At 38.3% G+C, this 15,856-nt stretch overlaps 1 protein-coding gene across 1 annotated transcript in view; it reads left to right on the forward strand.

The window, feature by feature from the left end:
- FN1 (fibronectin 1) overlaps positions 1 to 15,856 on the forward strand; it is a 70,439-nt gene that overhangs the window by 28,337 nt on the left and 26,246 nt on the right. Inside the window, 8 exon segments of the mRNA XM_007456408.1 lie at positions 1 to 118; positions 1,433 to 1,699; positions 7,737 to 7,831; positions 9,252 to 9,420; positions 10,107 to 10,193; positions 12,520 to 12,711; positions 13,960 to 14,232; positions 15,347 to 15,529. The exon segment at positions 1 to 118 is cut by the window's left edge and continues 9 nt beyond it. Of these exon segments, the coding sequence (XP_007456470.1) occupies positions 1 to 118; positions 1,433 to 1,699; positions 7,737 to 7,831; positions 9,252 to 9,420; positions 10,107 to 10,193; positions 12,520 to 12,711; positions 13,960 to 14,232; positions 15,347 to 15,529 (1,384 nt within the window).

Below are 15,856 nucleotides of genomic sequence, written 5' to 3' on the forward strand. Positions count from 1 at the left end.
AGCAGGAACACATTTGCAGAAGTCACTGGGCTGTCCCCTGGGGTCACCTATCACTTCAAAGTCTTCGCCGTGAACCACGGGAGGGAGAGCAAGCCTCTGACGGCACAACAGACGACCAGTACGTTTGGGGTCCTTTACCTCCACCTCAGACCCTCCACCCTCACTTCCAACCTGTGCTGGGTGGGCAGCATGCCATCACTTGTAGGTTCACAGTTAGAAATAGGAAAATACTCAGGGGATAGGGAATGTATACTGGACACAGAGCACATTAAACTTGAAAACAAAACTTAGACAAGCTCCATAGAGGCTAAATGGTAACCCATTTCCCAAATACGTGCACCGGGGGAATGGCACTAAGAAAGGAGAACTTAACCTAATTTTCCTTGCTAATGGAGACACGGAGTGAAAATTTGAGTACATTTTTGTGTAACTGAATATACCTAGATCAAACTTTAAATGTAGTATCTTTATCCTTCTATAGTAGAATTATTTGCAAATAGTAATTGCTAAAACATTTAGTGCGTATTAGGCACCAGGTCATATGCTCAGTTCTTTACAAGCCTCAGCCTCATATTTAATCCTCGTTTTGAGTTAATGAGGAAGGTCTTATTATTATCCCTAGGGGATACATGAAGAAAGTGAAGCTTATAAAAAATTCTGCAACTTGTAAAGTCACAAAGCTGGGAAATGATTGAGCTGGAACCACACAGACCTATGTCTTTTTGACTCCAAAGCCCACGTTTTCAGTGATTATACTTGACTACCTCTTAAACATTTCCTCCCTCTGAAAAGTGTTTTAAATTATTGTAGGGAGGCTGCCAGTTATACACTCAAGAAGGAAACTCGCAATTTCTATGGTTCTTTCTGATAGTGCAAACTCACCAGGGTCTTACTATAAATCTGAGGCTCTGAGTATATGCTGTAATTATTGTCTAATCTGAATCATGTGAAAATAACTTTTATTACTCCAGCAAAGGACCAGTCATTGAATAAATGCAGAGAATATCACTTTTGTTCCATGTGGAGCTTTCCTCTTGCCCTTATTTTCGTGGGCTTATTTCTCTTTTTTCTTAACCTGTTTGGCTCAGAGCAGAGCAAATTGTGGCTTCACAAGTATTTGTCTTTGTTTTTAAATATCATCTCTGTATGTTAGTGTAATTTCTGAGGATGATGGGAAAGCCATGCTATAAAATTAGCCTTCCCACAGGATCAAAGTCAAGCAAAAACAGTGAGCAATCTCTCATGACTGACACAGAGTTTTGCAAAGTTCTCTGTAGCACTCAATCTCTTCATGGCTAAATATTTCCAAGGTTTTGATCTTAGTTTCAACCTGGAGAAGAAAGAACTTAGAAAATTCGGACAAGCTTTAGGATTTCAGTATGATAATTTTGAGGTGCAAATATTTCTCGACGTGTTTCATCTTTTTTTCTAGAATTGGATGCTCCCACCAACCTCCAGTTTATCAATGAAACTGACACCACCGTCATAGTGACCTGGACTCCACCTCGTGCCCGGATAGCCGGGTACCGACTGACTGTGGGCCTGACCCGTGGAGGCCAGCCCAAGCAGTACAACGTGGGTCCCTCGTCCACGCAGTATCCACTGAGGAATCTGCAGCCTGGCTCTGAGTACTCTGCAACCCTCGTGGCCGTGAAAGGCAGCCAGCAGAGCCCCAGAGCCACTGGAGTCTTCACCACTCGTAAGTCAAAGGTTAAATGTCTTTTCTTAGTGATATCATAGGTTCTTATCTATATTTACATTCTCTCTCCTTCATCCATTTTTTTAAAAAGTTAACTTAGGGAATTTGCTGGCTGTCCAGTGGTTAGGACTCTGCGCTTTCACTGCCCAGGGCCCAGGTTCAATCCCTGGGGATCCTGAAAGCCCCTCAGCACAGCCAAAAAAAAAAAAAAAAAAGGTAACTTAAAAAACTTTGTACAAGATTAAATAATTTTTTTAATTAAAAAAAAGATTTAAAGCAGTACTACTCAAAGTGTGACCCATGAACCCATTGCTGGTCTGTGAACTGTTTGTTGCATGGAATAAGGAGCTTATGCCAGAATGTAGATGATGGAGCACACCGTTTAGCTCAGTTGATACTTTTTTGAAGCAAGGTTTTCTTAATGAAGGAAGCAGTGCATTTCCTGACATATGTTGCCAAGATCCTTATTTTCCCTGGGACCAGCACTTTGAGTAACATTGTTTAAAACACCCAGTTATTTGAAAATTGAAGGCTACTGTATTAAATGAATTTACCAAATACTAGTTAAGGCAAGAAAAAAAATCAGCATCTATGTCTACATCCTAATACTTTGGGTATTGAATGATAGCAGTAAATGTGGAACAAAAACATCTACCAGTTGAATAGAAACCAACAGGACAAGAAGCTAAGGAAATGATTTGTTTACAAGTGTTGACTGCAGCAGATTAAAGTACCTTCTGCAGAACAGAATAACTTTTTTTTTTTTTTTTAATTACTCTTGAAATTCCACAGAAGGAAAAATACTGACAGTAATGTTTGGTCCTGTCTGTTTTTTGCTCAACACTTTACAGGAAGTGGCCTTAAGTCTCTTACATATCTATATCACTATTATAGAGGACTGTATTCATAAACTGATTTCTATCAAATGCAACTCATTTACATTACAAAGAAATATGAGACCCATCATTTCTAGATAAGCATTAATTTTTATTTTTAACTCACTTTGAATTCCAGAAGGACCTAACTTAATACTTTTTCAGCATATATTGCAACTATGAACTAGCTTGCAATTTCCTAAAAGCTTTCCACAAATCTTACTCTTTGACTAATTTGAAAAGTAGACGTTAAAAAGCATTCAAAAAGTGAATATAAGTTTAGGTTTTACATTACTATGGAATTTATTTCACAAAGAAAATCCTCTATAAAATTATCCCTGTAAGAATTCATAATTTACTAAAAATTTATTTCCATTTAAATTTCGTGTATGAAGTTTGGCTACTAAAGCCTTTTTCTTAAGTAACTGCTAATCATAGGCAAGTAAAATCTGTTCTTATCTCTAAGTTAACCTTTACATTTTGCTTTTTTATGTTACATGTTACTAAGATACTCTAAAATCGATTAACATGAAATCAATATCTTTGCATTTCTTGTAAATGTCTGTTTCTCATAGATGACCTTCTTTTCATTAGAATGGAAATTTCAGCATTTAGTCTTTTACTGACCATGTATACTTCTGTATATTATCTATTTTACTTATTAACTTTTTAATGAGACATATTTTACGTAGTTTCTTTTGTTGGATAGAGTGCCTATAAAAGAAAAAGCATTTTATTTATTTATTATTTTATTGAACTATAGTTGAATTACAATGTTGTGTTCGTTTCTGCTGTACAGCAAAGTGATTCAGTCATACATATATATATATTCTTTTTCATATTCTTTTCCATTATGGTTTATCACAGGATATTGAGTATAGTTCCCTGAGCTATACAGTAGGAACTTGTTGTTTATCCATCCAATATATGCTAGTTTGCATCCGCTAATCCCAGACTCCCAGTTCTTCCCTCCCTTCCCTCCCCTCCCCCTTGGCAACCACAAGTTTGTTCTCTATATTTGTAAGTCTATTTTTGTTTCATAGATATGTTCATTTGTGTCATATTTTAGATTCCACATATAAGTGATATTATGTGGTATTTGTCTTTCTCTTTCTGACTTACTTCACTTAGTATGATAATCTTTAGGTCCATCCATGCTGCTGCAAATGGCATTATTTCACTCTTTTTTATGGCTGAGTAGTATTCCATTGTGTATATATACCACAACTTCTTTATCCATTCATCTGTCTATTGACATTTAAGTTGTTTCCATGTCTTGGCTGTTGTAAATAGTGTTGCTATGAACATAGGGGTGCATGTATCTTTTAGAGTTATAGTTTTGTCTGGGTATACGCCCAGGAGTGGGATTGCTGAATCATATGGCAACTCTATTTTTAGTTTTTTGAGGAACCTCCATACTGTTCTCCATAGTGACTGCACCAATTTACATTCCCACCAACAGTGTAAGAGGGTTCCCTTTTCTTCACACTCTCTCCAGCATTTATCATTTGTAAACTTTTTAATGATGGCCATTCTGACTGGTGTGAGGTAGTACCTCACTGTAGGTTTGATTTGCATCTCTCTAAGAAAAAGCATTTTTAATGATACTAAAAATAATTAAATGGAGTGGGTGGGGCAATATTGACTATTTCAAGTACTTCTGGAGACTTTGATATATTGGACATGTTATTGTCTGCACAATACATTTATTGATAAATATAATTTTGTTTGAGTTAACTGATAGAACTACTTTGATTAGATAAAGGTCAATGTCATGACTTGCACATTGTATACTTAAAAAAATTTTTTTTTCCATGTGGTTTATCACAGGATAGTGAATAAAGTTCCCTGTGTTATACATTAGGACCTTGTTGTTCATCCATTCTAAATGTCGTAGTTTGCATCTACCAGCCCCAAACTCCCAGTGCATCCCTCTCCCTCCCTCAAAAAATATTTGTTGAATAGATGATTGAGAAAATAGCTCGACCAAGCTTAGATTTAAATAAACCTCTGTAAGCAGTGAGTTCTACGACTTCATTTGAACTTCAAGTACTCTCTGAGGCTGTGAACATCAGCAGGGCTTGCATATTTTTGAAATTGCTTTAAGTTTCTGTAGCTTTTTACCGTTAACAAGCTGAATTCTGGGAATAACCTTTCTGGGTTTTATAACTTGTGTTAAAAGCACATGGCAGGGGGTGGAGGAGCTGTTTCTGGGGAAAATCAGCTTACTCCTTTATAAATAGGGCAAATTTTACTTTTTTAACATCCAGGCTGTCCTTCACCTAACAAGACCTGCCAGAATCCATAGCTCATACTTACAGTCACATTCTTTGTTTGCCATCAGTTTGTGGGTTTGTGGTTTGGAGAGTTTCCTGTAATGGTCTTCCCAGGCAGAGAGCATCATCTTAAACTTGAGAAAGTTCTAGCTGGCTGGCTCAAGCAATAGAAAACACCCAATCTTAAAGCTTAAGACTGTTGAGGAGACTGTTTTTGTGAAAAAATTGTGGCTTTCACAGATGTTCAGTGAAAGAAGCAGACTCCTCTCTGAATTGTTTCTTGTGGGCATTAACATGGTCACCCAGGGCTGGTCATGGCATTTTGGCAAAGTCAGTGGCAGCCAAGTGGTGTATGATTTCAGAGACTCTGGGAAGGCATCACAGGTCACCCATCCTAATTCCACTGAGAATACCATCCAAACAATAACACACTCATGAAACATCTCTCCAAACCAGTAGAACTTCAGTTCAGACAGTAAAGCAGCCATTACAAAGTATGCCCACATGTATTTTATTTTTTCAGACAGCAGTATTTTAAAAATACTTTTTGGGGGCCTCCCTGGTGGCGCAGTGGTTGGGAGTCCGCCTGCCGATGCAGGGGATACGGGTTCGTGCCCCGGTCTGGGAGGATCCCACATGCCGCGTAGCGGCTGGGCCTGTGAGCCGTGGCCGCTGAGCTTGCGCGTCCGGCAACGGGAAAGGCCACGACAGTGAGAGGCCCACATATCGCAAAAAAAAAAAAAATAATAAATAAATAAATAAAAATAAAAATACTTAAAAAAAAATTGCACATTAAAATCCAGATTGGAAAACACTGGAAGAATTACAGTGCTGGGCCTGAATTTTCCCATGACTGGAGCTGAGTAGTAATGGAGTACTACTTAAAGACTTTTTTAAAAAATGTTTTATTTATTTATTTTTATTAGGGTATAGTTGTTTTACAATGTTGTGTTAGTTTCTACTTTACAGTGAAGTGCAGTAGAGTTCTCTGTGCTGTACAGCAGGTTCTCATTAGTTATCTATTTTATACATATTAGCATGTACATGTCAATCCCAATCTCCCAGTTCATCCACCCCCTTCTTTCCCCGCTTGGTGTCCACATGTTTGTTCTCTGTGTCTGTGTCTCTATTTCTGCTGTGCAAACCGGGTCATCTGTACCATTTTTCTAGATTCCACATATATGTGTTAATATACGATATTTGTTTTTCTCTTTCTCAGAGTAGGCTTAAAGACTCTTAATGTTCATTTGTCTAAGTCTGGAGGTTAAGTCTTTGTCTCACCAGCCATTCACAATTCAGTATAAATGCGTTTACTAGTGTTTTGTCCCCGGTGGGCACAAAAATTTAGTTGAGACGTAAAGAGGAAGGAATTATGAAGGCACTAAACATGTGACCAAGGCCATCCACCCACTTGAAAGCCCTGAATTTGACTCACCAGACACAAATGTCTTGTCATCTGAGACCTCACCTTTCCCATAGCAGCCAGTTATTGAAATGCTTATTACAAGATTTAGTTCTTCTGCCAATTATATTTTAGAGATTCTAAATTTATGAAAAGATTTGTAAGATTGTTGAAAATATCTATTTCAGCTTTATGTACACGTATGCTTTTTCTTTCTCTTTTTCTTGTATTTTGTTTTAATTAAAATTAAAAAAAAAATTTTTTTAATTAATTAATTAATTTATTTATTTTTGGCTGCGTTGGGTCTTCATTGCTGCATGTGGGCTTTCTCTAGTCACAACGAGCAGGGGCTACTCTTCGTTGCGGTGTGTGGGCTTCTCATTGTGGTGGCTTCTCTTGCTGCAGAGCACAGGCTCTAGGCGCACGGGCTCAGTAGTTGTGGCACACAGGCTTAGTTGCTCTGCGGCATGTGGGATCTTCCCAGACCAGGGCTCCAACCCCTGTGCCCTGCATTGGCAGGCGGATTCTTAACTACTGCACCACCAGGGAAGTCCCTCTTGTTTCTTTTAAAGTATTATTTTCACTAAGAAATAGCAGTGATGTCAGGATGCTAGGAGATTCGAAATAAACTTTTATTATAATTCCTAATTCCAGTGGAAGAATACTAAATTTCTGCAGTGTGATTATTCTGAGTGAATAATCACATATTTAAGGAAAGTATCTTTAGAATTTATAAGTGCATCCATGGTGGCAGATTTCATTTACCTTTCACATGGCATCTCTTTCTGCAACCAAAAATAATTGGCCATCATTATGGAGTGATTCAGCATATAGCTATTTTTAGGCAATCATCTATAATTTAACCATTGTTCTCAAAATAATGGTTAAGAAGCGGAGTGATAATCAGTTTGTGGTGACCAGTTTTACTTTTTATATGGGATTCTATACTGATGATATAGGGAAAGTTATTGTCATCAAACTCAAATCCCAGACATGATGAAAAGACACAAATTTCAGAATCCAAGGAGTTGAAAGGGTCCTCTGTGGTCATCCAGCTCCTTGTTACTTAAATGTGATTCCCAGACTGACAACACTGGTGTAACAGAAATGCAAACTACCTAGCCCCATGTGGACCTACAGAATCAGAACCTGCATTTTAGCCAGGTCTCAGATGATTTGTGAGGCACATGAAAGGTTGAGAGGCATTGACCTACTCCAAATTTTCACATATGTCACATTCTGGATCCATTAGCTGACTAAAACTGAGGTTCTCAATAAAAATATTTGTTATCGGGATTTCCCTGGTGGTCCAGTGGTTAAGACTGCACACTTCCACTGCAGGGGTTGCGGGTTCGATCCCTGGTTGGGGAACTAAGATCCCACATGCCCCAAGGTGTGGCCAAAAGATTAAAAAAGAATTTTTTTGTTATCTGCATTCTCTGTGATTCTAAGGCTTGAACACATGCTTTGATTCCATTTCACAGTGCAGCCCCTTGGCTCCATCCCACCTTACCACATAGAAGTGACTGAAACCACCATTGTGATTACATGGACGCCTGCTCCAAGGATTGGTTTTAAGGTAAATTGCAGATGTTCCTAATCCCTTGTAATCCAGCCCTGGGTTGCCCTCGTGTTTCTGGATGTAGTTGAAACAGGATGCTCAGGAGTCAGGAGACTTGGGTTTCATCCTGTTTCTGTTCATACCTCTCTGACCACTTTGTTAGGGCATCACAATACTTCTGCCTCCCTGAATTGCTGGAAAGATGGACTGAGGCAGTGAAAGTGCTTTGCAAAGAGGAAAACATTAGTATGGAACTGTTAGTTGTTATCTTGTTTTCTCTGTCCTTTCTCCCAGGGAGTTAGATTTAAAAATATATAGGAAAACTGCTCTTGTTGTGTTGTTCTAAATAGGTATCAGCAAGTTCACAAAAACCAATTTAAGGAGACCAGTTAAACTCAGAGTCACTCAAAAATCACATTTTTATCCAATCAGTTTCATCTCAACTTGTTCAAAGCCCCTTAGGTGAATCTCTTAATAGACATTAAGATTAAGGTCTTCCCTATAGATATCTGGATACCTGTTCTTTAAAGTAATGGTATTAGGGAAGTGATGAATACAAATGAATGTGTTTAAAAGAATTCCTTTTTTTTTGGCATTTAGAGTGTGGAGAGAGAAATATTTATTATAATTGAAAATCAAGACTAAATCCCCATGGTTGTTTGTTTAAAAAAAATACCAAAGATCATTTCTTTTTCGAAATACGCAAATGGCATATTGATGATTATGCTACTTAAATATAAAGAAACCCTTTTTGAAGATTGTCAGTATACCTTTTAAATTTCCCTTATAGTGTCATTTTGACTTTCAGGATCCTTATAAAGTACTAAGGATTCTCTAGAGCTGAACACTGATGACACGATATTACCTAGGCTTTTCAAATAAAATACTAAAAAGATTGAAAATTAAGGGCACATTCATCTTAATTCTTCTTTTGTAACATATCAGCCTGCAGTTGAAGCTGTCCTTCTTTAAAAGGAGCGTTTTTGAAGTACAAAGCGTTACAGGGACTGGTACATTGAAGTTGAATGCTAATAACTCATTAAAGAGAGAACTAGAGGATTTCTTCCAGCAAAAAGAAAATGAGAAATGAACAGGCATGTGGCCCAAAGCCCTTGTGTACTTCTGGTTTGTACCAGGAGATTATTAAGCAAAACAGTATGTAATGATGTTTCTCTGGAACCTTCCATTACAAGCTACCTTAACTTAGTTTTGGAAGACACTTCCTCTAAGTGGCACCCTCCCCCGCCACCCAGTTCCAGGGAATTTCCAGCTACATTATTTAATAGAGCTAAAGTAATGTCCCAACTCATTCCCAAGTAAAAGTAGAGTGCAGTTCTTGAGGAGTCCACATTATGCAAAGCATAACCACAATCTCTCAGCAGTAACCCAGCTCTGGAAATATTTGTCCTTGGTGTTTATTTTGCTTTCTTTTTCCTAGCTGGGTGTACGACCAAGCCAGGGAGGGGAAGCACCACGAGAAGTGACCTCAGACTCGGGAAGCATCGTTGTGTCTGGCCTGACTCCAGGCATGGAATACATTTACACCATCTCAGTCCTGAAAGATGGGCAAGAGAGAGATACACCAATTGTGAAGAAAGTGGTGACACGTAAGAGGAGTTCTTTGCCTCTTTTCGTTTTTTAAATTTTTCCACTTTTTTAAAGTAGCTGATAGCAATATCACTTTTTACTTATGATAATGACACAAGGGAAAGATTTCATCCCTACTTATATTATTAGCTATTTCTAAGTTTGGAGTAGCAAGTTCAATTCATGTCATATAGTCTATGGCATCGGAAGTGTTCTTTCCATGTCAAAAATGTTTATGGGGCTTCCCTGGTGGTGCAGTGGTTGAGAGTCCGCCTGCTGATGCAGGGGACACGGGTTTGTGCCCCAGTCCGGGAAGATCCCACATGCCGCAGAGAGGCTGGGCCCGTGAGCCATGGCTGCTGAGCCTGCGCGTCTGGAGCCTGTGCTCCACAACGGGAGAGGCCACAACAGTGACAGGCCTGCGTACCGCAAAAAAAAAAAAAAAAAAAAAAAAGTTTATGAACTGGCAAGACAGAAAAAAATTTCAGTAGTGTTGCAAAATTAAAAATTGTAAAAAAAAAAAATTCTCTCAGAGAATTGCTGTCCAACATGGACATAAATAAATAAATAAATAACTTCTTTATTTTTACTGATTGTGGAAGGAAGGAAGGAAGGGAGGGAGGAAAAGAGAGAGAGAGAGGTATTCCACAGCTCAAGTGCTTTGTGCTAGCTTTAACTTTTAATTAAAAAATTTTTTTCTGCATAGCACTGTCTCCACCAAAGAACTTGCACCTGGAAACAAACCCCGACACTGGTGTGCTTACTGTCTCCTGGGAGAGGAGTGCCACCCCAGGTAAGCCTGGGATGTATCATAGGGCAAGTATATGCACTGCCTTCCCAAGACAAAGTTTAGAAACTGTGTTCCCTTCAGAGAAAGGGTCAAAATTATAAGTACCTGGCTCTCCATAAAAAAGTACAGGCGTACATCATAGAGTGACATATAGGGTCTTTTACTGCATGTTTATTTAAATTACAGGAAAGAGAGCAAGGTAGACCCTTATTGAGCTATAGGGAATCATGAGGGCTGAGGAAAAGCATTCTGAGCAGTCAGTCCTTTCTGCTCAGTGGCATTCCAAACCGCCAAACAAATGGCTGAAGTTAGACTTCCTAATTTTCCATTTGTGGGTTATCATAGATTCTAAGTATATTACTCAATAAACTTAGATATTTCACAAATATTTTACATGAGTTGCACCACAAAAATCTCAGGGTAGAAATGACCTCCATTTTATAGAGTGAAAAAACTGAGACTCAGAAAAAAATCGACTTACCCATAGTCACAAATTTTAAATGTTACAGAACTGGGATTATAACTTAAGTGCTCAGACTCACTCTTACACCAGACTTCAAGTATTTGGATTTTTATTTGTTCGTTTGTTTCACTTATACTCGATAATGAGAAATTTGGCTAACTGGCATTCCATGACTGTTTTTAAAGCTTTACATAAAGCTTCTGTCTAGGGCTTCCCTGGTGGCGCAGTGGTTGAGAGTCTGCCTGCCGATGCAGGGGACACGGGTTCGTGCCCCAGTCCAAGAAGGTCCCACATGCCGTGGAGCGGCTGGGCCCGTGAGCCATGGCTGCTGAGCCTGCGCGTCCAGAGCCTGTGCTCCACAACGGGAGAGGCCACAACAGTGAGAGACCTGCGTACCACAAAAAAAAAAAAAAAAAAAAAAGCTTCTGTTTAAACTCGTTCACATATATTAAAAAAAAATTATTTACAGTATCCTAAAATGTGTAAAGATACCTATGGCAATATTCAAGTATCATGATGTACCAGGGCAATGGAAAGCGAAATTTTAGACATTCCTGACCTTTGCCAAGTCCATGTGAAAGTCTCTTTCAATGAGAAATGTAAACTAAAATATTTAATATTGGGTATATTGGGGGAATCACTATTGAGATATCAGGATACTCATTATTGAGGAAATTCTAAATTAAACAAAATTCAAAATTAAACAAAACCAGAAATGCCAACTAATGTTGATGGTATCTGTAACTCCTATACTTTTTCATTAATGGCTATATTTAGTTTATTATTTCACTCTTCCTATTTGTACTCTAATCTTTTAAACAGTTCTTCCCTTTGCTTGGGCACACAGCTAAGGCAATTATTTATAAATCAGATCAATATGTGCAGTCACACGCAATAAAGCTAGCTTAAAATATCCTTTTTAATTCCCCTCTGAAGTAAAGTGACTTTAGTGAAGTTTTCATTATCTGTGGAAACATCATTTAAGCCAAAACTACACTATTTCCAGCTGAATTACTCTAAATTTTGAAACTTTTAGGTTGGCAAGTTTCATGCCTGTCAGAAGCTAGATCATTAGTATTTAGTCTTAATGGATGGCTTAGCCTGTCCATCTGAATGGTCACTAGCCAGTGTAATGACCCAAACATTGATTTCCCATCCACTTGGATTTCCTTGTATATACCACTTTAGTGGTCACCCTATTACTAATTATAAAATGTGCCATCATTTTCTCTCCCTTTAGTAAGTTTAACTTAAATATACTTCCTCGCTTTACTTTTAGTCTTTCCCCATGGATCTCAGTTCATCACTATTTTAATTTGAATGTCTCTCTCCTCCCCTCAACCCTCTCACTGTCCCACTTCTATGATTCCTGAAGTCTTCAGCAGTTAATATACTTTTTCTAGGATAAGTAGAGCCGCTTTTGCTTTTTACTTTTTCTCCTTTCCTATTCCCTTCCTGTAAATCCCATAGGTTTAGACCTTGTAAATTAGGAGAGCCCACTTTGGGGAATGTGCCTAAGGGTGAGAGCCATTCCATCCCAGCAGGTAAAATAGAATAGTCTTCAGCTGTCCTGCAAATGATCCATTAAGAAAAACAGGGTAGAGTGGTAGAAGGACCATGGAATTTAGAGACAGAAAAGCTTTTGGTAATCATTTCCCCTTTCCAAGATTTTCTTAAACTGAGGATATTAATACCTCCCTCAAAGGGCTGTTGTAAGCCCCAAATGACAATAGGTAGAGTCTTCAATACATAAATGCTGAGTCCTCTCCCCATTCCCTTTCGAGGGTACATCGTTGGAGTTGAGTTTAATAGGCTCTGGGTCACAAATGTTCTGGGCAGTAACTTCCTCCTTTCTGTTTTCTCCAGACATTACTGGCTATAGAATTACCACCACCCCTACAAATGGCCAACAGGGATATTCTTTGGAAGAAGTGGTCCATGCCGATCAGAGTTCCTGCACTTTTGAAAACCTGAGTCCTGGCCTGGAGTACAATGTCAGTGTTTACACAGTCAAAGATGACAAGGAAAGTGTCCCTATCTCTGATACCATCATGCCAGGTAATGGAAAAATAAGCTATTATCCTCAGAGTGGCAGTTCCAGTAAGAGTGGGGATTAACATCTTAATCCCCAGATGGTTGAATGTGTCAAATATGTTTGGGATTTAATTCTGACCTCCGAACCGCACTCTCTAGAACCATGAAGTCAAAGCAACTATTTGGACAAATGCTTGCTGTTAACACTGCTTGACTGTCTGTGCTTCACTGGGATGCTCTTTGTCTCGATGGGTATGCAATGGAGTGGCAACCATGGCATTAACTCTGTACTGTCCGCTCACGTGGAACTATTACTAAAATGATGTCATGTGTCTGTAATCAGTACTGACAGGCGAAAAGTAATATGGTAAATGCATCCCATCCGTACATTTGTGCCTGATCTTACAGTCTCCATATGTGAGCACTGAAATAGTTCTTGGTTGACACATTCATTTCTTCATTGTGCCGTTTCAAATTCTTTTTTTAAAATTGAAAAAAGAAAGGCCACACCTTTAGGGTGTTCTTTCTTGTGGATTGAATGACAACATTGAAAAGACCTATTTAGGGATAGGTTTGTTGTTTGTCCAAAATTGAATCGTGACAGATGAAAGCATTGGACAGATTGTGTTCTTTGCATTATTTGGTGGAATGCTTTTACTAATGCTACTTAAATAATTTTGATTATGAAATGAATAAACTATTAACAGTAGCCTTGGACTCAGGCCTATCTGTCTTTCCCCTGAATGTGCTTTGGAGTGGCACATTTTATACCATATATTCATAATGCATTAGCATTATGATCGTGATGTTGTCATGAGCTTTTCTATTGGGAAAAAAAAGAAAAACTCATCAATCAATTTTTTTTAACCCTCTTCATGGAAGTTTTATTTTCCTACTAAAATAGTTTTGGATTTTTTTTAAACTTTGCTGATACTTACTACAGGTATTATGTCTAGGTTCTAAGAATAGTTTCGACATCCTAAACAGGACTATAATTTTTAGAACCTGAGAGATTTAAATTTTACTGTTTGCGGGATTTTCAAAAAACGAACAAAAATCCCTGAAGTAATATTGTAACCTGTTTTATTCTCCCAGGGAAACTATTCATGGTGCTTAAAAAGTCTTTTCAGATAATTTGGAGCAGATTGCATATTACCATCATTGCTTTAACACTATCAGTTTTACCACTAGTAACCTGATGTACACTGCTTTATTTTTTCCTCTTTTTTGCCTCTGTTTTCCTTTGCCCTCCTTTGCTTTGTAACTCAATAGAGGTGCCCCAACTCACTGACCTAAGCTTTGTTGATATAACCGATTCAAGCATCGGCCTGAGGTGGACCCCGCTAAACTCTTCCACCATTATTGGGTACCGCATCACAGTAGTTGCGGCAGGAGAAGGTATCCCTATTTTTGAAGATTTTGTGGACTCCTCAGTAGGATACTACACAGTTACAGGGCTGGAGCCTGGCATTGACTATGACATCAGCGTTATCACTCTCATTAATGGCGGAGAGAGTGCCCCTACTACACTGACACAACAAACCGGTGAATTTTGAAAACTTCTGTTTTTGAGACACGGATGGTGTTGCATGCTGCCACCAGTCACTCTGGTTAAATGTGGATGTTTCAAGGGAAAAGCCAGCTATTTGCCAAAGAGTAAGAGAGGGTGGATTGATTGGTAAGGAGTGGAATGCATATGCCAAACTGATTGGATGAAGATATATACAATAGTCTTAAGTACATTTTCATTTAAACCGTGAAGATGTGTAAAGCCAGAGATAGATATCTGATCTATCAAATACAAAATGGACAAAGTTAATTGAATTTGCCGACCTAGAATTATTTTTTAAAAATGTAACATTAATACCAAATTGTATCATGAGCACCAGTTAATAAGAAGAAATGTACTTCCAAAATGTAACATTAGACCCTTCTTTCTATTATCTGATAAGCTCTACCATGTTCCTTCTTTGTGACTGTCTAAAAAACGATTGAAATTTAGGGTAGAGTGGAAGGAGGTTTTTTTTGCGGTAGGAGAAAAAGAGACTTTGGAACATTCTAGATTTCATTGCCATGATGAGGTAAAGAAACTCCTCTTTAACCACAGTCTGGGGACCAGCATGCAACATTATAAAGGTTCTCTGCCCTGCATGGTAAGAAACATGCTGAGAACCAATTTGCATGAACCCCTTTCACTTGTAAGTAGAATTCACTGAATGGAATTGTAGCTATGGCAGTAGCTGTAGTCACTCGTGTCAGGGGGAAATTTAAGACCCTCTTGTGTTTTTGTCTGTGTGCATGTGTACCTTTGGAAAGTATTGCTATGTTTCTCTTTGCTGTGTAGCAACCTAAGCCTCTTCAGCCTGGGATTAAATAATCATCAGTGGTATTAATCATGTACATGGATTTTATGTATTTGAAAGTGAATTAAATTGACCCTTTAAAATATACTGATGGCAGAAAGGTTAAAGGGGCCTAACAGTACTGGGTGTAGTGTTTTATTTTTAACAGTAGTTCACTATGATTTAGATTAGACTATTTGCATGATGATGACTCGTTTCCTTTATGCATGAAATACTGGTTTTACCTTTCCAGCTATTCTTGTTAGCTTTAATTTTTAAGTGACATTAACTTAGTCTTCCTTCTTATTTGAAACCAGCTGTCCCTCCTCCCACTGACCTGAGATTTACCAATGTTGGTCCCGACACGATGCGTGTCACCTGGGCCCCACCTCCATCCATTGAATTGACCAACTTACTGGTGCGCTACTCACCTGTGAAAAATGAGGAGGATGTTGCAGAATTGTCAGTTTCTCCTTCAGACAATGCAGTGTTCTTAACAAGTAAGCGGTCAAGTATATTTGTTCAATAAATACTAAGCTAGCACATAAGGAAGAGATTCTGTGTCCTCAGGTAGGAGCAAGAAAGATTAAGACAGCTACAACAGAACTACAGGCTAGACTCCAAATCTAACGTGCAGCTCTATAAATTTTGAAAGATGTCATGTTTGTTGTTATTTTAATATATCTTTGATATGTACAACTTTTTAAAAATCAGAGTGGAAAAGCACCAACAGTGAAGTTCAAAGACTTCAAACAAGTTCTGCTCCCAAATAAGCACATAAAAATAAATGTGGGCCCAGAGAAATTATATGACTAAATCTTAGTGTT

Source organism: Lipotes vexillifer, unplaced genomic scaffold (assembly GCF_000442215.2).
Source record: "Lipotes vexillifer unplaced genomic scaffold, Lipotes_vexillifer_v1.1 scaffold1179, whole genome shotgun sequence".
NCBI classification, from domain to species: Eukaryota; Metazoa; Chordata; class Mammalia; order Artiodactyla; family Lipotidae; genus Lipotes; species Lipotes vexillifer.